Source organism: Hemibagrus wyckioides, linkage group LG04, assembly GCF_019097595.1.
Source record: "Hemibagrus wyckioides isolate EC202008001 linkage group LG04, SWU_Hwy_1.0, whole genome shotgun sequence".
In the NCBI taxonomy this organism is placed as follows: Eukaryota; Metazoa; Chordata; class Actinopteri; order Siluriformes; family Bagridae; genus Hemibagrus; species Hemibagrus wyckioides.
Window position 1 is genome coordinate 3,070,689 of NC_080713.1, and position 20,882 is coordinate 3,091,570.

The 20,882-nt window shown below is 40.0% G+C and overlaps 3 protein-coding genes across 4 annotated transcripts in view; 2 read left to right on the forward strand and 1 right to left on the reverse strand.

Annotated features, from left to right (window-relative positions):
- Positions 1–4,567, forward strand: part of LOC131351913 (chromodomain Y-like protein 2) — a 66,054-nt gene extending 61,487 nt beyond the window's left edge. For both annotated transcript variants that reach the window (XM_058387635.1, XM_058387634.1), the window contains exon 7: positions 617–4,567. In XM_058387635.1, coding sequence (XP_058243618.1) covers positions 617–775 — 159 coding nt within the window. In that variant the 3' untranslated portion in view covers positions 776–4,567. The remainder of the gene's footprint in view (positions 1–616) is intronic.
- A 2,099-nt stretch (positions 4,568–6,666) lies between these two features.
- Positions 6,667–9,045, reverse strand: cmc2 (C-x(9)-C motif containing 2). Its single transcript, XM_058387638.1, has 4 exons — positions 8,889–9,045; positions 7,669–7,767; positions 7,391–7,462; positions 6,667–7,041 (listed from the first exon to the last, which is right to left on the reverse strand). The coding sequence occupies exons 2-4, from the start codon at positions 7,747–7,749 to the stop codon at positions 6,958–6,960; spliced, it is 237 nt and encodes a 78-aa protein (XP_058243621.1). The 5' UTR covers positions 7,750–7,767; positions 8,889–9,045; the 3' UTR covers positions 6,667–6,957.
- Positions 9,046–9,320: 275 nt separating this feature from the next.
- On the forward strand, positions 9,321–19,697 carry cenpn (centromere protein N). Its single transcript, XM_058387637.1, has 10 exons — positions 9,321–9,698; positions 10,459–10,504; positions 10,807–10,866; positions 11,188–11,261; positions 12,492–12,665; positions 12,755–12,856; positions 13,943–13,994; positions 14,107–14,216; positions 15,039–15,162; positions 19,474–19,697. Exons 1-10 carry the CDS (start codon positions 9,528–9,530, stop codon positions 19,587–19,589), a joined length of 1,029 nt encoding a protein of 342 aa, XP_058243620.1. The 5' UTR covers positions 9,321–9,527; the 3' UTR covers positions 19,590–19,697.
- The last annotated feature ends 1,185 nt before the right edge of the window (positions 19,698–20,882 follow it).

Consider the following 20,882-nt stretch of genomic DNA (forward strand, 5'->3'; position numbering starts at 1 on the left):
CCAGTTATAATGCTTTATGTAGGCTATATTCTCACTTCATCATCATCATCATCATCATCATGGGGGATTTTTACACTAGAGTTTCCCAGTAAATAAAACTAGGAAATTTCACCAGTAAATAAAATAAAACCCAGGAAGGAAGGACAGAAGGAAGGAAGGAAGGACGCAGGCAGGCAGACAGACAGACAGACAGATTTAATTATTGAATATTAAAATATTATATATTTTACCCATATTTTTTAGTTAATTTTACAGATGGGGCAGTTCTATTTTTTTTTCCTTTTTTTAAATTGATATCCCAGAATTAATGTGCACCATATATATGTATTTAAAAAAATAAATTTTAATTAATAAGAAAATAATTAAATTTAATTTAAAAAATTAAATTAAATGAATAAAAAATAATTATTTCTTTCTGATATTTAATGTTCTTTAATGTAATGTTAAATATCAAGTATTTGAAATATTTATTCTACGGTATTTTGTTATTTTTGCTAACTGCGGCATAATAATAATAATAATTATTATTATTATTATTATTATTGTTGTTGTTGTTGTTGTCGTTGTTGTTATTGTGATGGTATGATTGATTTCGATTTTATTTGTGTGTGCTCAGGTTCTGGAGGAGTCTAAGTGCATGGTACGCAGCATCCTGATGTCCATGTTGGAGGAGGTGAACGAGAAGGAGTGCCAGATGCTCAAACAGCTGTGGTGCTCCACCAAGGGCCTGGAGGCTCTTTTCTCCTATTTACAGAGTAAAGGTTATGATGCCTGAATGTCTGGCACACTCAGTGCAACCGCAGCACCACCGCAGCACCACCGCACCCACCCAGAGCCCACGATGATGTCATAATGTACTGTGAAAGAAATGAATACAAGCCAAGAATTTACGTTTCTTCTTATTATTATTATTATAATTATAATGATTATAATAATTCTAAATATTTATATTCCCGACTGTATCAGAAGGGTCCGGCGATTTTTTTTTTTCCCGTGGATGCTTCCAGACCAGCGTTCAGAACACAGAATTCTATCACCTAAAGAAATGCCTTTAACCTTGTCCTTGTTTATTTATTTACAAAAAAAACAAAAAAAAAAGCCATTTTGCATAAAAGTGCAAACAAATTATTCAATAATTCTGTGTTGATGTGTACAGTGTAGATAATTGTGGTTGATTAATTTATTGACTTGGAATTACATACCAAAGGTCTCGTGGGGGGGGATGATACTAATTATTATTATTATTATTATTATTATTATTATTATTATTATTATTATTATTATTATTGATCTTTTTAAACCTTGAACACGTGCTTCGTTTGTGACAGCAGTGATGGGTTTATGATGAAGTGTAGATGGACTTCCATCCTTCTTCTTCTTCCTCTTCTTCTTATTTTTTAGTGTATGTTAGACGTCAGTCACATCTCCGTCGTCAGCCCTGAATGTGATGATCGACTCTCTTCCTGTTCGGTTAGAGAGATAAAACTATTCTTCCTTTTATTCCAAAAAATATATATATCAAAACATCAAAAAGAAAAAAAAAGGATTTAAGGATTCCTCATGCATTGTTCATCTCTGATTCATAATTCTATGCAAATCCAATACCAGGACTTTGTGGTGTGTTTTTTTGTTATTGTTGATCTTGATTATAATTCTCTCCAGTGGATCGCTTACTGAAGGAGATTGCAGTTGAAAAATGAAGCGAGGTTATACTGTGACGGTCTTTAAGATGGGAAGATAAAGGAGAATGAGATAAATGACGCTGAATTGTAACGTCTTGTGCTGCCGTTAGCGCTTTCGTTCTGCGATAAACTCCGCGTTTACCTCTGTTGTTGTCGTTGTTGTGAAGAGTTCAGAGGACGTTCTCAAGCTATTCAGATTAGCCCTGAGCAAAATCATAAATCTGAGCGTAGCAAAAATCAACAACTCGTATTTCACTTGGGTTCACAAAATAATATATACTGTATTGCCAAAAGTTTTGGGACACCCCTCCATATCATTGAGTTCAGGTGTTGTGTTTCAGGGGTTGGACTCCGCCCCTTAGTTCCAGTGAAAGGACCTCTTAATGCTTCAGCTTCATACCAAGACATTTTGGACAATTTCATGCTCTTTGTGGGAACAGTTTGGGGATGACCCCTTCCTGTTCCAACATGACTGCACACCAGTGACCAAAGCAAGGTCCATAAAGACATGGATGAGTGAGTTTGGTGTGGAGGAACTTGACTGTCCTGCACAGAGTCCTGACCTCAACCCCATAGAACACCTTTGGGATGAATTAGAGTGGAGACTGTGAGCCAGACCTTCTGGTCCAACATCTGACCTCACAAATGACCACGCTTCTAGAGGAATGGTCAAAAATTCCTCTAAACCTTGTGGAAAGCCTTCCCAGAAGAGTTGAAGCTGTTATAGCTGCAAAGGGCGGGACAACTCCATATTACATTCATGTGCATATAAAGGCAGACGTCCCAAAACTTTTGGCGATATAGTGTACTTTCATCAAAAAACACTTGAAACTAAACCAATTCTAAAAAAAAAAAAAAAAAAAACCCTGCCTTTCTCCCCTTCACCGATTATAGCCATGCTCCCCCCACCCCCACCCCCGAGTACGACGCAGGAATGTGATTGGACAGCGATTCTTGCATTCTAGTTGTGAGTTAATTCAGTATAGTAGAAAATCGACACTGGATTTACGTTGAAACCAGACATGAAATTAGTGTTTAATTCTTTAATAATAGAAATTCAAGTGAAGTGAGAGAGAAATGTGATGAAGGCTTTGGTCTTCCTCTGTAGTTTGTTGTTACTTCACACAATGGAAAAAAAAAAAGAACAAAGAAATGTAAGAAATGTATTGTTTATAGGTACAGAAACATCTCTCTCTCTCTCTTTCTCTCTCTCTCTCTCTCTCTCTCTCTATCTATCTATCTATCTATCTATATGTATATCTGTCTATAGATATAGATATCCTTGTACTTGTATATATGTATAGAAGTTACAAGTGTATCCGTTAATAACGAAGTTTAATAATTATTTTTTTAAAAAGAAAATGAATTAACCCTTTAAAAATTTTTAGAATTCTAGACTGATTTTGATAAACATTCAACAAATTCATAGTATAATTTTCTTCAACAGAAACTCACGTTTTTAGTGCTTAAGAGTAAATCTAAGCATTGTGAGGCTGCTTAATCCATTCGAACCTAACCCTGATGAGTTCTACCCCTGTGTGGGGTTCTGTAGGCAGGAGAGAACCGAATAATAAACACAATAATGACAATAAACAAATATGTTAAAATATTTATATATACACATGTAAAAGGTTTCACCTCACTGTAGATACACTATATTGCCAAAAGTATTGGGACACCCCTCCAGATCATTGAATTCAGGTGTTGTTTTTCAGGGGTTGGTCTCGGCCCCTTAGTTCCAGTGAAAGGAACTCTTAATGCTTCAGCTTCATACCAAGACATTTTGGACAATTTCATGCTCTTTGTGGGAACAGTTTGGGGATGACCCCTTCCTGTTCCAACATGACTGTACACCAGTGACCAAAGCAAGGTCCATAAAGACATGGATGAGTGAGTTTGGTGTGGAGGAACTTGACTGGCCTGCACAGAGTCCTGACCTCAACCCCATAGAACACCTTTGGGATGAATTAGAGTGGAGACTGTGAGCCAGACCTTCTCATCATCACAACATCAGTGCCTGACCTCACAAATTCTAGAGGAATGGTCAAAAATTCCCATAAACACACTCCTAAACCTTGTGGAAAGCCTTCCCAGAAGAGTTGAAGCTGTTATAGCTGTAAAGGGCGGGACAACTCCATATTACATTCATGTGCATGTAAAGGCAGACGTCCCAAAACTTTTGGCAATATAGTGTATGGAATAGCAGATGCAGATAAAACATAGTTTTTTATGTACAGTAGAAACAGTGAGCCAAACACAGAATACTTCATGTTGAAAAATGATAAGTAAATGAAAAAGTTTACACGCCCCTCATCCACGTTTCTTTTTCTCTCTCAGTGTGAATCCAAACCAAACCAAAAGCCAGCTTCACATCAACATCCTCGCCACTTTTAACCTCCACTACGAAACACAGGGTCAATAAACGTAAAATGAAGCGTATAAAATGCTCAATACTTGAAGTCTCAAGACTCGAATTCTTTCTATCGTCATCATCTGAGATTTCTAAGAGTGCTAGGAAATGACGCATCCCGATCCTGCCGTCTTTTTATCCGCTCTTAATTACAACTTCAGACGTTTTCTTTTCAGCCTTCTGCGATTCACACGTGTGTCTGTCAGGAAAAGGATGAATCAATCCTTTTGGGAAGGAGGAAGGAGGAAATGAAAGGCTGGTGTAGTCAGCTGAGACGAAGCCAACTCTGACAGTTTGAGGTCGGATCTGATATTGGGATATCTCTCCGTGTCTGATCTCGTGACGGGAAAATCAGACGCCTTCTATATTTTACACAGGACAATTTCAACCAGATCTCACACTTTCTTGTGTATTTTTGTAAAAGTTTCATTGATATCGAATAAGAATAATTCATAGAAAAGATTTTTCTCCTAGAGTTTCGTAGTGCGTCGTGTTTCGTGGACAGACGTGGTTGCATGCGAATTTGCATAAATAGATCTTAAAAACCGTTGCTAAAAATGAAGTCGTAGTTGTTTAGTTTTGTACAGATGTGAAGACATTATGTTCAGCTCTTCATGACATGCTTTGTTGTTATTATATGATGTGATCGATGAACATGTGCATGAACATGATTGTAGATAAATGTTGCTCGTTATAAAATTTCTTTAAATTCTTGTTAGCGATCTTGTGGCACATTATTATTATTATTATTATTATTATTATTATTATTATTTAATTTATTGACAAACACATTAAAAAGTGTCCTGTGGATCTGCAATATGCCATCACTTCACGGACATTCACACGCATCCTGGAAATATATTACGGTAACGGAGGTGTACCGTCGTTTGCATAAGTTTTGGCACCCTAGGTCAATTGACAGACTCTGTCGGTTTTTATACTGCTATATCAGCCTACTTTTGTTGTTGTAGAACTTTGCACCAAACTGGAATAAATGTCAGGGAAGGAATTCATTATGGTCTTGACTGATCAAACGAAGAACACGTGGGGTGCACAAACTTTTCGACACAACGGTAACCGCCTGTTTTCGTTCACAACAGCATAATAATATTGAATATGCTTTCAAACTACTTTTCTTTCAACAAAGCTGTGATGATTTCCTTGTAACCTAGTTGGGATTTTGTTTGCGTTTGATATTTTGTGCATTTTGTACTTCTCGTAACTCAAAAGTGTACGTCCTGGTTACCATGGTTACCGTAATACAACTGCTGAATGAGTTGAGGTCTGAATGTAAATGATATTTAGCATATTTATATTAATACACAGTCACTCTATGGTATCGTGTGTAAGGAATAAAATGCTCCTGTGGGTCATGCTCGATGATATGGGAAAATAATCAACGATACAGTGGTGTCTCCGTTAGCACCATGAAGTGGATTAGTTTCCTAGAAGAGCGCGTCTCACCTGGACTGTCTTATTCCTCTTATAGCACGGAAAATTTGCCAGGTATATATTGTTGTTTATGGATTAAAAACATCACATACGTTACATTAAAGTGGCTACACACAGACGTTTCCTCGTTAACCTTCTCTTTTGGAGATAACGAGATAGCAAAACACACGCTGGTGACGTTACCAAGAAACTCAAACTTCCTGAAGATGTCAGAAAACTTAAAGATCTGGTCTTATTTCTGACTGAAACTGGAGACTCCTTCCACAAGCGTGGAAGTGGATACAAGCCCCGTCTTACACCATGTCCCAGTGAATGAGCTGTTACTATAGAAACAGTAACATATTATAGAATAAGCGTGTTGAGATATATATTTATATATATACAACAATCAGGTATAACATTATGACCAGTGAGAGGTGAAGTGAATAAGACTGAGTATCTCCTCATCATGGCACCTGTTAGTGGGTGGGATATATTAGGCAGCAAGTCAACATTTGGTCCTCAAAGTTGATGTTAGAAGCAGGAAAAATGGACAAGCGTAAGGATTTGAGCGAGTTTGACATAGACCTGAATTAGATGGCTAGGCATCTCCAAAACTGCAACGGACGAGCTACTGCTGCTCAAATTGCTGAAGAAGTTAATGCTGGTTCTGATAGAAAGGGGTCAGAATACACAGTGCAGGACGGGTCAGCACAAAGGGGGACCAAGACAATATTAGGCAGGTGGTCATAATGTTATGCCTGATCGGTGTATATGAACCTGAAATCGGAAAATGAGTCAACGGCTTCTGACCAATCAGAATGAAGAATTCAGCATTGTGTGCTATGATGTAATATAATAATAGAGCAAAAATAGTTCAATGATTTGCTTTAATTTAATTTGAATTTTTGAACCTGACAGTATTTTATTTTATTTACGATTATATGAAAAAAAAAATATATATATATATATAAATACGATTATATGAATATTTCAGGGTGCCTTAGAAGTCGTCATTCCAGTGTGTGTGTGTGTGTGTGTGTGTGTGTGTGTGTGTGTGTGTGTGTGTGTCAGTAGGATACTGTGTCTTCGTGATGTGCCGAGAAGAACGATATCTAATAAATGACAATTACCACAGCTCTGTAGAGTTTGGATGTATTTCTTTAATTCCGTTTCTTCTTCATGATGATTAAGGTTGCACTTCATCCATCAGAGTGACCCTGTGCTATCCGTTTAAGCCTGTATAAATGCTTTCCAAAAGTATTTGCACCCCATCCCGAGAGCGAGTGCGAGTACTATAGCTGTACAACTGAAATAATTATCATTATCTGTCAAAGAGAATGAGAACGTCTTCCATGTCCAGTGAAAGCTCAAAGTCCTTCTCATGAATCCTGAATATATATTTTATATCTTTCTATTTTCTAGAATTCTGCCTCAGGGTTGAGTTTTAGGTCCTTCCTTGATCCGCTGCCTCATCTCCTCTGCGTGAGCTTTGCTGCGCTCTCGCTTGGCCTGATACTGAAACACAGACAAGATAGCAACAGACCATTCAAACGCATCCTGGTTACCATGGTTACCATAAACCGTATTTGGGTTTGAATGTAGCTCAAATCTGGAAAAAATAAACCAACGACACGAACGGTGTGATGAAGCGGTCACACTTATCACTCCGAAGTTTCCCATTAGAAGTGTTTTATTCCTCTTATACCACAGTAATTTGCATTCCTTTTTCTTATCCATTTATAGCTACATTTTATGCCGGATAAAGGAGCTGGTGTGTTCATTTTATTAAGTTTAAGAGAAAAGGCGGAAAGAAACAAGAAGGAGCAGATTCAGGGAAGCTGGCGTAAAAGAAACCAGGTCTCACCTCTTTCCTTAGACACTCCCTCATCGATCGATCCACATCGTTACACGTCCCAAAGAAGCGCAGGACGTTGTGCTGAGGATACATTTCATTATATTACTGATCAATACACGAGGAACAGCTTTCCAAAAACATCATTACAAAAAAAGGGAGAGAGAGAGAGAGAGAGAGAGAGAGCAAAGGGGGGGGAGAGAGAGCAAAGCGCCTGATCTTTAAAAGCTGAAAGAGAAGGAAGAACAGAAGATGTAGAGAAGATGAAAAGATGGCGTTTTTTTCCTGACCTCTTGGTGACACTTCTTCAGCAGTGAGATCAGTTCATTACACTCGTCCGTGTGTAAGTGTGGAGAAAGGTCTGGGTGCATCCTGAGTTTAAGCAGTACCTGGAAATCCAGAACAAAAACACGACATTGTGACTTCCTGTTGCATCTCAGCTCCCAGTTCAGTGCAGCCTGAGATCACTCTGTTCATCTCCCAGTATATTACACATACTGGTTAAACCCTCTACTATACAGTGACTAAAAGTTTGTGCACCCCTAATCATCACTCTCATATGCAGGTGTTAAACGCCTCATTCCAGATTTATTCCAATCTCACTGCTGTTAGAATCGTCTCGTCTCTTCTCCTTCCCTCTCTTTTCCTCCCCTCTATTCTCAGCTCTTCTCCTCTCTGCTCTTCTCCTCTCTTCCCCTCTCTTCTCTTCTCCTCTCTCCCCCCATCTATTCTCTGCTCTTCTCTTCCCCTTTCTTCTCTTCTTCTCCCCTTTATTCTCTGCTCTTCCCCTCTCTTCTCTTCTCTTCTCTTCAGACTCCAGTTCATACTGGAGGTGTTCAGTGGGGTTGAGTCAGAGTCAGGTCTTGAGTTCTTGCACTTTCTCCATCTGGTGTCCACATACTTTTGGTCATATGCTGTATTTTATCGCCGTGTTTGTATTGTGCAAAGATGCTGGTAACAACCTGATTGAATGAAACTTTAACAAATATAAAGATGAAGGAAATGTCAATTAAGGAAATTAATTCCAGACGTCCAGGTAATAGTTTCTGTAGAGTTAAGTATCAGAACTAAGCCACCATATGCTGGAAAATTCTATTTCTAACAGTTTATACACACTTAGACACGTCTTTTATACACCATCAAATCACTAATGGCAAAAAATAATAATAATAATAATAATAATAATTTCCAGCTTTCTATTGATTTAGCTCAGGTCCAATAACCAGGTGAAGGACAAAGCATGGCTTTAACACTGAATGACCTCGACTCATTTATATGTGCACTGGATTACAACAACCTCAACAAATTCGGATTAATAATCAGTCTGAACGATCTATTATTCTGTCAAACAAAAACAAACCATGATGCTGATTTAATTCTGCCGTAATTAAAACACATCCCCATGACCACACTGCATGCACTTCTGACCAGAAGTAGTTCATGGTATGCGTGTTTAGGCTTTTATTTTGTAACCAGCTGACACAGAAATAAGCTTAACAAACAAACAAACCTGTCTTTGTTTTTCGGTGGACTCTATTTTATATCAAAAACTCCATTAAAGTGTTGATATATTCGTCACGATGTCGTATAATAATCACTCCACCATGCCAGAGAGCGAGTATTATTATACTTTCAACCGATAGATGGCAGCACCATTCAACCACAAGGAAAATAAATAAACTAATTATTTACATTTTTCACTCACCGAAAATGCGTATAAGGTGCAATAAAAAAATGTAAATAGAACAAATCCGTTGTTTATAAAACACTCGACCTTTTAATGATATGTGCGTTCCTTTTCTATTTGTAACCACTAGACTTTTATATAGTTTCCGGGACTTTTATTTTAATATTTTGAAAACAGGCTCTGATGTATAGGGAAGTACGTGACGCGCAAGCGTACGCTAACTTGCGCTTTTATAAACTGATCTCAGATCAGTTTTTTCGCTTTTTCTTAAAACGAGCTGGGTTAGACGAGCTGATCCCAAACCAGCAGGAAACTCCCAAACCCGTTAGTCTTGGCGGTTTATTTTGATTGTACATTACTCACCCCGACAATGTAGCTGCTCGACTCACGATAAAACCCTGTCTCTTACTCGCGTTCATTTGATTATTTTTTAAATTGGAAAGCTATAAACATTGCTGTAAAATGGATGAACAAGCGCGGGCTATTTTACAGCGGATTTTACGCAAACTCCCCAGCAAAAAGACTCCGAGCACCCTGAGAGCCTGGGGTTGTTTATCAGCTGAACAGCTCGAGGATCTGGACTACACTCAACCAAAATGGCTGCTTTTGGAAAATTTAATCTCTAAATGTGAGGTATGGACACAAAAACCTAACCTTATATCATTAACAAAGCTTTACTGACTTCTAAAAACAAACCCTAGCTCGTGATCTAAAACACCCCCCAACACGATATGACGTCATGCCTTCCACACCCTGCTCGATACACCGATATACATTAGTATCGGTGATAATCGAGTTACGATATCACGGTATTAGTACACCGTTTAAATACAGAGAATGCTGTGGTGACAATGAAGTAGCACAGATTCTTCAAATAAGTCTTTTTGCATACATTTTATGCTTGTCACCAAGTCTAACCTCACAAAAACACATATTTTAGGCTGGCACAAGAGCACAGCGTCCATGGGTGGGACTTAAAATTGGTCATGCTCACTCCCCGTCCATCACAGCATCACTAGCTGATCACGGCTCGGAGTCCCCGCTCTAATTCATCCCAGAGGTGTTCTATGGGGTTGAGGTCAGGACTCTGTGCAGGACAGTCAAGTTCCTCCACACCAAACTCACTCATCCATGTCTTTATGGACCTTGCTTTGGTCACTGGTGTGCAGTCATGTTGGAACAGGAAGGGGTCATCCCCAAACTGTTCCCACAAAGAGCATGAAATTGTCCAAAATGTCTTGGTATGAAGCTGAAACATTAAGAGTTCCTTTCACTGGAACCAAGGGGCCGAGTCCAACACCTGAAAAACAACAATATATTGTTTATATATATACTTAAATATAAAAATACACTGATTACCCTATTTTTTTCTCTTTTCTTTCTCTCCCTCCAGGAAAGCGGGCTGCGTTTAAAAGACGTGACGAAGCTGGAGATGGTCTGTGAGTGAGTTTTCTCCTTTTAGAAGATGATGTTAGTTTGATGTTCATGTTTTCGTTCCCTCAGTTTTACCTTTTCTACAGAAACATAATGGTTTCATCAAACAATTTACTTACCAAATATTTATATTTTTATTATTTTTTCTGCACAATCCATTCAAAATCCACTGACAAGATAAAGCTGAAACATTATGGTGGATTATTTTAACAGTTCTACTGTACTTTGTGTTTCAGGCACCAGTGTATGATTAATTCATTTTTTAAAAATGCTGATTGATTGGTTTATTTATTTATTTTTGTATTAGATCACATAGAGAACCCAAATCAAGGAAAATGGCATGCGTTTAAACTCACTGAACCAGAAGGTAACTTTAAATACTTAATTTTTATCTGTTTTTACATGGAAAAATGGGTTTTAAAAACGGTATGAATGAAAACATCTTTCTCTCTCTCTTTCTCTCTCTCTCTCTCTCTCTCTCTCTCTCTCTCTCTCTCTCTGTCTCTCTCTCTCTCTTTCTCTCTCTCTCTCTTTCTCTCTCTCTCTCTCTCTCTCTCTCTCTCTCTCTCTCTTTCTCTCTCTCTCTCTCTCTCTCTCTGTCTCTCTCTCTCTTTCTCTCTCTCTCTCTCTCTCTCTCTCTCTCTCTCTGTCTCTCTCTCTCTTTCTCTCTCTCTCTCTCTCTCCACAGATGAAGCTGTTTCTGTGGATTTCACCCAGTTTAAGGAGATGTTCGTGGCTCATTTGGAGGAAGTCGTCCAACATGTAAAGCATTAAAACTTTGATTTTTAAACTTTTTTAATCTGTCTTTGAAGAAATGAACACAACCCAGACAGAAGACATTCAGCTTTATTTATCATTTACTTTCGGGAAAACACTGATTTTCTTCACTCACAGCTGATTTGCATATGGTGACGCCCACAAAATTCCATAAAAGGTAAAAGAGATCAAACGACAAGTAAACAGCTATAAAGGGAGACTTGGAGGATATTTTGACTTGTGTCAAGGCCAAGAAAATGGATTGACTTGATCACACAGAAACGGTTGTATATACGCTATATTGCCAAAGGTATTGGGACACCCTTCCAAATCATTGCGTTCAGGGGTTGGGCTCGGTCCCTAAGTTCCAGTAAAAAGAAACTCTTGACAATTTCATGCTCTTTGTGGGAACAGTTTGGGGATGACCCCTTCCTGTTCCAACATGACTGCACACCAGTGACCAAAACAAGGTCCATAAAGACATGGATGAGTGAGTTTGGTGTGGAGGAACTTGACTGTCCTGCACAGAGTCCTGACCTCAACCCCACAGAACACCTTAGGGATGAATTAGAGCGGAGACTGCAAGCCTTTACATCCCAAATTTCTTGAGCAAATGCTCCTAGGAACAATTTAAAAAATAAATGTGTTTGTTTACAACTTTAAACATGAGGCCCAGGGAGTGTAAATGGGAGCAAACCAGCTTCATGGTGTAATTTATTATTATTATTTTTAATAATAATTAATTAATTTTTTTTTAAATATTTTTCAAATGTAAATCAGTTAACTTTTAAAAATAAACTTTAAAAATTGGATTTAATTTAATTTTTCTAAATAATCCAAAGCAAGTCAATTTTATTTTCTTCAATTTTTAAATACTTAAAATTTTCATTTATTTATTTATTTATTTATTTTTCAGATTTAGTTGTTTAAACTTGTATGATGTTACACTGTTTTATTTCTGAAAGTGTGGTCATAAGAAAAACTGAATTGACCTGTTTTTGTTTCTTTTAGGCATTTTGTTGGTTGTTTATTGTTTGTTTATTGTTGTTTATTCATGTTCTCCCTGATGTCTGTTGACTTGGAATGGAAAGAGGCCTTGAACTGTGGAAAGGCACTTTATAAAGAAAATTATTATTATTATTGGATTTATTATTATTGTTGTTGTTGTTGTTGTTGTTCCTGAATGCGATCTCAGTATCTGCTCTGGTCCTTACCCATGATCCTTTGTGGTCGTAGGTATCCATCCGGATGAAGAAGCAGGAAGACGGTGCCGTATGGATCCGGATGGCGTGGGGTGATAATCTGACCAGACCCAACCACCTGAAACCAACCTACGCTGTTCATTACCTCCAGACTCCCTACGTCTTCATCCTGAACCTCTCAGCCAAGCACAAGCCTTTTCTCTATCAGGTCTTCCTTTTATTCATCAGCTGTTTATTTTCACGCAGTAGATCCATCTGCAATCATCTGACCGGTTTATATCGCTCTCTCTCTCTCAGGCTTTAGTTCTGTCCAGCAGACACACCTCCATAAACGAGGCTCACCTGAGTGGCAGGAGCCTCACTGCCATGCGAGACCTGCTCATGAAGCAGTACCAGCAGGTAACACTCTCCGAGCTGGATTATTGATCAAATTATTTAACAAATTTAATGATTAGCTGTTTAAAAATAGGATGTGGTTTTTATATATTTACGGTCTGTTTAGTAGATCTAAAGTGAGACATAAATATACAAGTGTACTTGCAGAGGATACTATAAAAATGAAGCTGTGAAATTATTTTAAATTATATATTATTCTTGTTATTTTTTCATTATAACTATTATTGTGGAATTTTTATTTTTTTAAACAATACTGAAATATTGAGCATCAACCCATATACTGTAGATAAGAATCCTGTTTATTCTTCCCCCTTTTTTTACTACACTTTAAAAAATTTATTAATTAATTAAACAGAAAAAATACAGGAGAAAAATCTTTACTTTACAAATGTACATTACATTATCAATCCATTGGCAAATATAATAAAGTACAAATATAATCTATTATAAATAAATAATAATTAAATAATGCATTTTTAATGTAAAATAAATAAAATTAATGAATAAATGAAAACATGTAGTCAGGTGTCTTTATATGTAAGCATTTTTAAATTCCATTTTTTTCCATTTGTTACAGATTTGTTTTTCCTTCTATTTTTTTTTTTTTAGAGATATATGATAGAGAATTTTCTCGCTGAAAAGTCGGAGAATAAAAAGTATAATAATTAAGATTCAGTACAAAAATTCTTCCACTTGTAATCATCTGTTTCCAAAGTGTGTAGTTGTTATTAAAACCTCGCAAGGTACACTATATTTCCAAAAGTTTTGGGACACCCCTCCAAATCATTGAGTTCAGGTGTTGTTTTTCAGGGGTTGGTCTCGGTCCCTTAGCTCCAGTGAAAGGAACTCTTAATGCTTCGGCTTCATACCAAGACATTTTGGACAATTTCATGCTCCCAAACTTTATAGCTGCAAAGGGCGGGACAACTCCATATTACATCCATGTAAAGGCAGACGTCCCAAAACTTTTGGCAATATAGTGTATTCCAGTATTCAGGGCATTTATTTATATACCAATAAATGATGTCACATCTTATTTCCAAGCTCTGCTGCTCATTACTCGTCCTGATGATCTTTTTTCCCCTCCAGGTTTTCCCAAATCAGGAACGGACCTTAAAGGAAAGGAACGCACCTCCTTCACGTGTGTACTTTCTCTGATCAATCACGAAGCAAGGCTGAGCATCATTTCTGTTCAGTAACTCGTCTCAGGATCATATTGCTGTATTTATTTATTTATTCATTCCTCTTTGCAGATCCTAATATTGAAAAGGAGCATGCTGAGTCGGCTGAGAGAACACATCAGATGGCCTGCGAGGCTTTCGGTGACGGGACGGTGCCGAAACTGGAAACGGCCGTGTACAAGGTGAGGAAGAAACCTTCATAACCACGCTAAACATCGCTCAGAACAACAGCGAAGACGCCTTCGGCTCTCCTCACCTCACTGTGCACCTTTTTCTGCTGGGTTTATTTCCTTCGTTCCTCACAACATATACTAATCCAGGACGGTGAAAGCTGACCCGTGTTTCTGAGACACCGGTCAGCCTTTTAAACTGCTCTTCATGCCGTGCCATGGACATTGTTTATTAAAAAGTAAAGGGATTGTCCATTAATAAAAATAAAAGGCTAAAACAATATGCCTGGAATAATACAAAAATCTATTTTATTGTTGAAAATTTATGACATTCAGGTCTATGACATTTCAGGACTCTTACATAGCAAGGAAGAAATAGAATCTTAAAAATCTGTTTAAAAAATAAACAAATAAAATAAATTATAATAATAGATACATTAATTAACTAAAATAATATTTTTAATTAAAAATTAATTAAAAAAAACTAATTTTGGCACCAGAGCTATTTATTTATTTTATTTTTATTTTTTTCTTTGTTTTTTTTGTTGGTTATTTCCATCCATGTATTCCTACAATATTTTAAATATCTAAAATATTATAATAATATAATAATAACATTAATATAATATATTTAAAATATTTAATAAGCCTTGATTTGACTGTCCATAAGAGCAGATGCATGAAAGGGTTCAGTAATGTGTCCTGTGTGTTAAACGTATTACAGGAACAAAAGATTCAGCCGTTGATTTTTAGACTTGTCGCTACTCTAAATAACGTTGAGTAAATAAGTCTATTTTTCAGGGCTGTGAATTAACCGTAATTTCTTCTCTTCAGCTTGAAACCAGGTACCGAGGCAGCAGCAACGACACCCTGAGTGATCGAGATGAGCTCTTCAGAGGCGTGGTCAAGTTCTCCAGCCCCAACCTCCTGGAGTCTCTCCGGCACTGCGTGTCCACTGGTGAGCCGCTTCCTGACTCAGTGAGGGATAAATCATTCTCTGTTATCAGAATGACCAATGCGATGGTCCTAAAGTCCTCTAGTCCTTGTACTGTCGCTTCTATAGTAACAGTTCTTATAGTAACAGCTCCACCATGTTGCAGCGTAGGGACTTCACAAAAGAAATCAAATAAAAATCAGCTGTTGTACGTTAGGATATTTAACTGGATGACCTCTAGGTAGTGTGTGTGTGTGTACCTTTAGGTAGTGTGTGTGTACCTCTAGATAGTGTGTGTGTACCTCTAGATAGTGTGTGTGTACCTCTAGATAGTGTGTGTGTACCTCTAGATAGTGTGTGTGTACCTCTAGGTAGCGTGTGTGTACCTCTAGGTGGTGTGTGTGTACCTCTAGGTAACGTGTGTGTACCTCTAGGTAGCGTGTGTGTACCTCTAGGTAACGTGTGTGTACCTCTAGGTGGTGTGTGTGTACCTCTAGGTAGCGTGTGTGTACCTCTAGGTGGTGTGTGTGTACCTCTAGGTAGCGTGTGTGTACCTCTAGGTAACGTGTGTGTACCTCTAGATGGTGTGTGTGTACCTCTAGGTGGTGTGTGTGTACCTCTAGGTGGTGTGTGTGTACCTCTAGGTGGTGTGTGTGTACCTCTAGGTGGTGTGTGTGTGTACCTCTAGGTGGTGTGTGTACCTCTAGGTAGCGTGTGTGTACCTCTAGGTAACGTGTGTGTACCTCTAGGTAGCGTGTGTGTACCTCTAGATGGCGTGTGTGTACCTCTAGGTGGTGTGTGTGTACCTCTAGGTGGTGTGTGTGTACCTCTAGGTGGTGTGTGTGTACCTCTAGGTGGTGTGTGTGTACCTCTAGGTGGTGTGTGTGTACCTCTAGATGGTGTGTGTACCTCTAGGTGGTGTGTGTGTACCTCTAGGTGGTGTGTGTGTACCTCTAGGTGGCTTGTGAGTCCCTCTAGGTGGTGTGTGTGTACCTCTAGATAGTGTGTGTGTACCTCTAGATAGTGTGTGTGTACCTCTAGATAGTGTGTGTGTACCTCTAGGTGGTGTGTGTACCTCTAGGTGGTGTGTGTGTGTGTACCTCTAGGTGGTGTGTGTGTGTACCTCTAGGTGGTGTGTGTGTGTACCTCTAGGTGGTGTGTGTGTACCTCTAGGTGGTGTGTGTACCTCTAGGTGGCTTGTGAGTCCCTCTAGGTAGTGTGTGTGTACCTCTAGGTGGTGTGTGTGTACCTCTAGGTGGTGTGTGTGTACCTCTAGGTGGCGTGTGTACCTCTAGGTGGCGTGTGTACCTCTGGGTGGTGTGTGTACCGCTAGGTGGCGTGTGTGTACCTCTAGGTGGCGTGTGTACCTCTAGGTGGTGTGTGTACCTCTAGGTGGTGTGTGTACCTCTAGGTGGTGTGTGTACCTCTAGGTGGCGTGTGTGTACCTCTAGGTGGCGTATGTGTACCTCTAGGTGGCGTGTGTACCTCTAGGTAGTGTGTGTGTACCTCTAGGTGGTGTGTGTACCTCTAGGTGGTGTGTGTGTACCTCTAGGTGGTGTGTGTGTACCTCTAGGTGGTGTGTGTGTACCTCTAGGTGGTGTGTGTACCTCTAGGTGGTGTGTGTACCTCTAGGTGGTGTGTGTGTACCTCTAGGTGGTGTATGTGTACCTCTAGGTGGTGTGTGTGTACCTCTAGGTGGCGTGTGTGTACCTCTAGGTGGTGTGTGTGTACCTCTAGGTGGTGTGTGTACCTCTAGGTGGTGTGTGTCCCTCTAGGTGGCGTGTGAGTCCCTCTAGGTGGCGTGTGTGTACCTCTAGTTGGTGTGTGTGTACCTCTAGGTGGCGTGTGTGTCCTGTGTGTGTGTGTGTGTGTGTGTGTGTGTGTACCTCTAGGTGGCGTGTGTGTACCTGTAGGTGGCGTGTGTGTCCTGTGTGTGTGTGTGTGTGTACCTCTAGGTGGCGTGTGTGTCCCTCTAGGTGGCGTGTGAGTCCCTCTAGGTGGCGTGTGTGTACCTCTAGTTGGTGTGTGTGTACCTCTAGGTGGCGTGTGTGTCCTGTGTGTGTGTGTGTGTGTGTGTACCTCTAGGTGGCGTGTGTGTACCTGTAGGTGGCGTGTGTGTCCTGTGTGTGTGTGTGTGTGTGTGTACCTCTAGGTGGCGTGTGTGTACCTCTAGGTGGTGTGTGTGTACCTCTAGGTGGCGTGTGTGTACCTCTAGGTGGCGTGTGTGTACCTCTAGGTGGCGTGTGTGTACCTCTAGGTGGTGTGTGTGTACCTCTAGGTGGTGTGTGTGTACCTCTAGGTGGTGTGTGTGTACCTCTAGGTGGCGTGTGTGTACCTCTAGGTGGTGTGTGTGTACCTCTAGGTGGTGTGTGTGTACCTCTAGGTGGCGTGTGTGTACCTCTAGGTGGTGTGTGTGTACCTCTAGGTGGTGTGTGTGTACCTCTAGGTGGCGTGTGTGTACCTCTAGGTGGTGTGTGTGTACCTCTAGGTGGTGTGTGTGTACCTCTAGGTGGTGTGTGTACCTCTAGGTGGTGTGTGTACCTCTAGGTGGCGTGTGTGTCCCTCTAGGTGGTGTGTGTGTCCTGTGTGTGTGTGTGTGTGTGTGTACCTCTAGGTGGCGTGTGTGTCCTGTGTGTGTGTGTGTGTGTGTGTACCTCTAGGTGGCGTGTGTGTACCTCTAGGTGGCGTGTGTGTCCCTCTAGGTGGTGTGTGTGTACCTCTAGTTGGTGTGTGTGTCCTGTGTGTGTGTGTGTGTGTGTACCTCTAGGTGGCGTGTGTGTCCTGTGTGTGTGTGTGTACCTCTAGGTGGCGTGTGTGTACCTGTAGGTGGCGTGTGTGTCCTGTGTGTGTGTGTGTACCTCTAGGTGGCGTGTGTGTACCTCTAGGTGGCGTGTGTGTACCTCTAGGTAGTGTGTGTGTACCTCTAGGTAGTGTGTGTGTACCTCTAGGTAGTGTGTGTGTACCTCTAGGTGGTGTATGTGTACCTCTAGGTGGTGTGTGTGTACCTCTAGGTGGCGTGTGTGTACCTCTAGGTGGTGTGTGTGTACCTCTAGGTGGTGTATGTGTACCTCTAGGTGGTGTGTGTGTACCTCTAGGTGGTGTATGTGTACCTCTAGGTGGTGTGTGTGTACCTCTAGGTGGTGTGTGTACCTCTAGGTGGTGTGTGTGTACCTCTAGGTGGTGTATGTGTACCTCTAGGTGGTGTGTGTGTACCTCTAGGTGGTGTATGTGTACCTCTAGGTGGTGTATGTGTACCTCTAGGTGGTGTGTGTGTACCTCTAGGTGGTGTGTGTGTACCTCTAGGTGGTGTGTGAGTCCCTCTAGGTGGTGTGTGAGTCCCTCTAGGTGGTGTGTGTGTACCTCTAGGTGGTGTGTGTGTACCTCTAGGTGGTGTGTGTGTACCTCTAGGTGGTGTGTGTGTACCTCTAGGTGGTGTATGTGTACCTCTAGGTGGTGTGTGTACCTCTAGGTGGTGTGTGTGTACCTCTAGGTGGTGTGTGTGTACCTCTAGGTGGTGTGTGTGTACCTCTAGGTGGTGTATGTGTACCTCTCGGTGGTGTGTGTGTACCTCTAGGTGGTGTGTGTGTACCTCTAGGTGGTGTGTGTGTACCTCTAGGTGGTGTGTGTGTACCTCTAGGTGGTGTGTGTACCTCTAGGTGGTGTATGTGTACCTCTAGGTGGTGTGTGTGTACCTCTAGGTGGTGTGTGTGTACCTCTAGGTGGTGTATGTGTACCTCTAGGTGGTGTGTGTGTACCTCTAGGTGGTGTGTGTGTACCTCTAGGTGGTGTGTGTGTACCTCTAGGTGGTGTATGTGTACCTCTAGGTGGCGTGTGTGTACCTCTAGGTGGCGTGTGTGTACCTCTAGGTGGCGTGTGTGTACCTCTAGGTGGCGTGTGTGTACCTCTAGGTGGTGTGTGTGTACCTCTAGGTGGTGTGTGAGTCCCTCTAGGTGGTGTGTGAGTCCCTCTAGGTGGTGTGTGAGTCCCTCTAGGTGGTGTGTGTGTACCTCTAGGTGGTGTGTGTGTACCTCTAGGTGGTGTGTGTACCTCTAGGTGGTGTGTGTACCTCTAGGTGGCGTGTGTGTCCTGTGTGTGTGTGTGTGTGTGTACCTCTAGGTGGCGTGTGTGTACCTCTAGGTGGCGTGTGTGTCCTGTGTGTGTGTGTGTGTGTGTGTGTACCTCTAGGTGGCGTGTGTGTGTGTACTGTAAGTCATTACATAAGGATCTCATTTGTTTTCGTTTTTGAAATCTGTTTTCTGGAGCTGATCGTGGCTGGATCTGTGTGAGATTGTGGCTGTGTACTGCGTCTAACCACTTGATAATTGTGTTTTACAGGGATGGCTGAAGCCCCCGTCACTCCTCTGTTATCCTCCATCACACAGAAAGGAAGGAACTACTTCGTGATCGCTGAGAAAGCTCCAGGAGCTACGAGCCAAACGCCTGCACGCTAGACTTAACCTGATTCTTATGGTGTTCTTATGTAGAATTTGTTTTACACTTAAAACTTAAAAGTATGTTTTAATCCATTTTAAAGTTTTAAATAAAGGTTTTTAATGTTCGGTGATGTTTCACCTGTTTATTTTACCTGTAGTTTGGAAAATTCATTAAGATTAGCGATGTTAAAAGTAAACATCACAGCCGTCATAATGACGGAGAATTCTGAACTGATATTTTAAACAATTTATTATCTTACAAAGATATTTTGCATTATTAATTAAATTGATTTTTTTTTGCAACAAAGTACACTAGCAATTAAATATACATTTATTCATTATTCTATTTTTAAAATAAAATTAATTAATAAAAAAGTAAACAAATGTAATTTAAGAGACATATATATATATATATATATATATATATATATATATATATATATATATATATATATATATATATATTAAAAATTAAAATTGTTTAGTCATTCTCTCGCCATTCTCTCTTGACATGTATTATTATTAAATCATCATATTATTATTTGTATTATTATTATATGATATTAAATAATCATATTTAATCATAATACACAAAATCATATTTTTAAAAAATATATTTTAAAACTACAAAAACATTTTAATGACTGTTTAACAATATAATATATATAATAACAACATACACTACTCACAAAAAAGTTAAGGATATTGGGCTTTCAGGTGAAATTTCAGGATGTAGCTAAAATGCACTATAACCTTTACAGGTGAACTTAATTTGACCTTCTCTATACTTTTGAATGCACATGTCCAACTGTTCAGTGTTTCACTGATGTTTGATCCATGAATCGACCAATAAATTTTCTGGTTCCATTAGAATTGGTATTTAAACAGTCCTCTTCATCATGCTATTCACATTTTGACATCATGAGACCAAGACCACACCTAACAATTGATCAACAGTACCTCACCATTACGAGGCTTCAGACAGGATGTTCTCAGAGGGAAGTGGCCACTGAGCTTAGAGTGTCAGAGTGTCATCAACAGGTTGCGACAGAGATACAGAGAGACTGGAAGAGTCATAGAAAGGCATAGAAGTGGACATCCTTTGGCCACATCCCACGTTGATGACCGCTTCATTGTGAACAGTGCCCTGTGGAACCAGATGATGAATGCCACTTAACTCCAGGCACATTTAAGGGAGGTGAGAGGCACCCAAGTGTCACGTCAGACCATTTGAAACCGTTTACATCAGCGTGGTCTGCGTGCTAGACGACCTGCAAGGGTACCTGACCACACCACCAGGCCAGGGAGCAT

Coding starts and splice junctions, on each gene's coding strand:
- cmc2 (XM_058387638.1), bottom strand. CDS start 7,749: ATGCACCCAGACCTTTCTCCACACTTACACACGGACGAGTGTAATGAA. Junction 7,463..7,668: donor TGAAGAAGTGTCACCAAGAG/GTCAGGAAAAAA, acceptor ATGTATCCTCAG/CACAACGTCCTGCGCTTCTT. Junction 7,042..7,390: donor GGGAGTGTCTAAGGAAAGAG/GTGAGACCTGGT, acceptor TCTGTGTTTCAG/TATCAGGCCAAGCGAGAGCG.
- cenpn (XM_058387637.1), top strand. CDS start 9,528: ATGGATGAACAAGCGCGGGCTATTTTACAGCGGATTTTACGCAAACTC. Junction 10,867..11,187: donor TAAACTCACTGAACCAGAAG/GTAACTTTAAAT, acceptor CTCTCTCCACAG/ATGAAGCTGTTTCTGTGGAT. Junction 13,995..14,106: donor AAGGAACGCACCTCCTTCAC/GTGTGTACTTTC, acceptor TCCTCTTTGCAG/ATCCTAATATTGAAAAGGAG.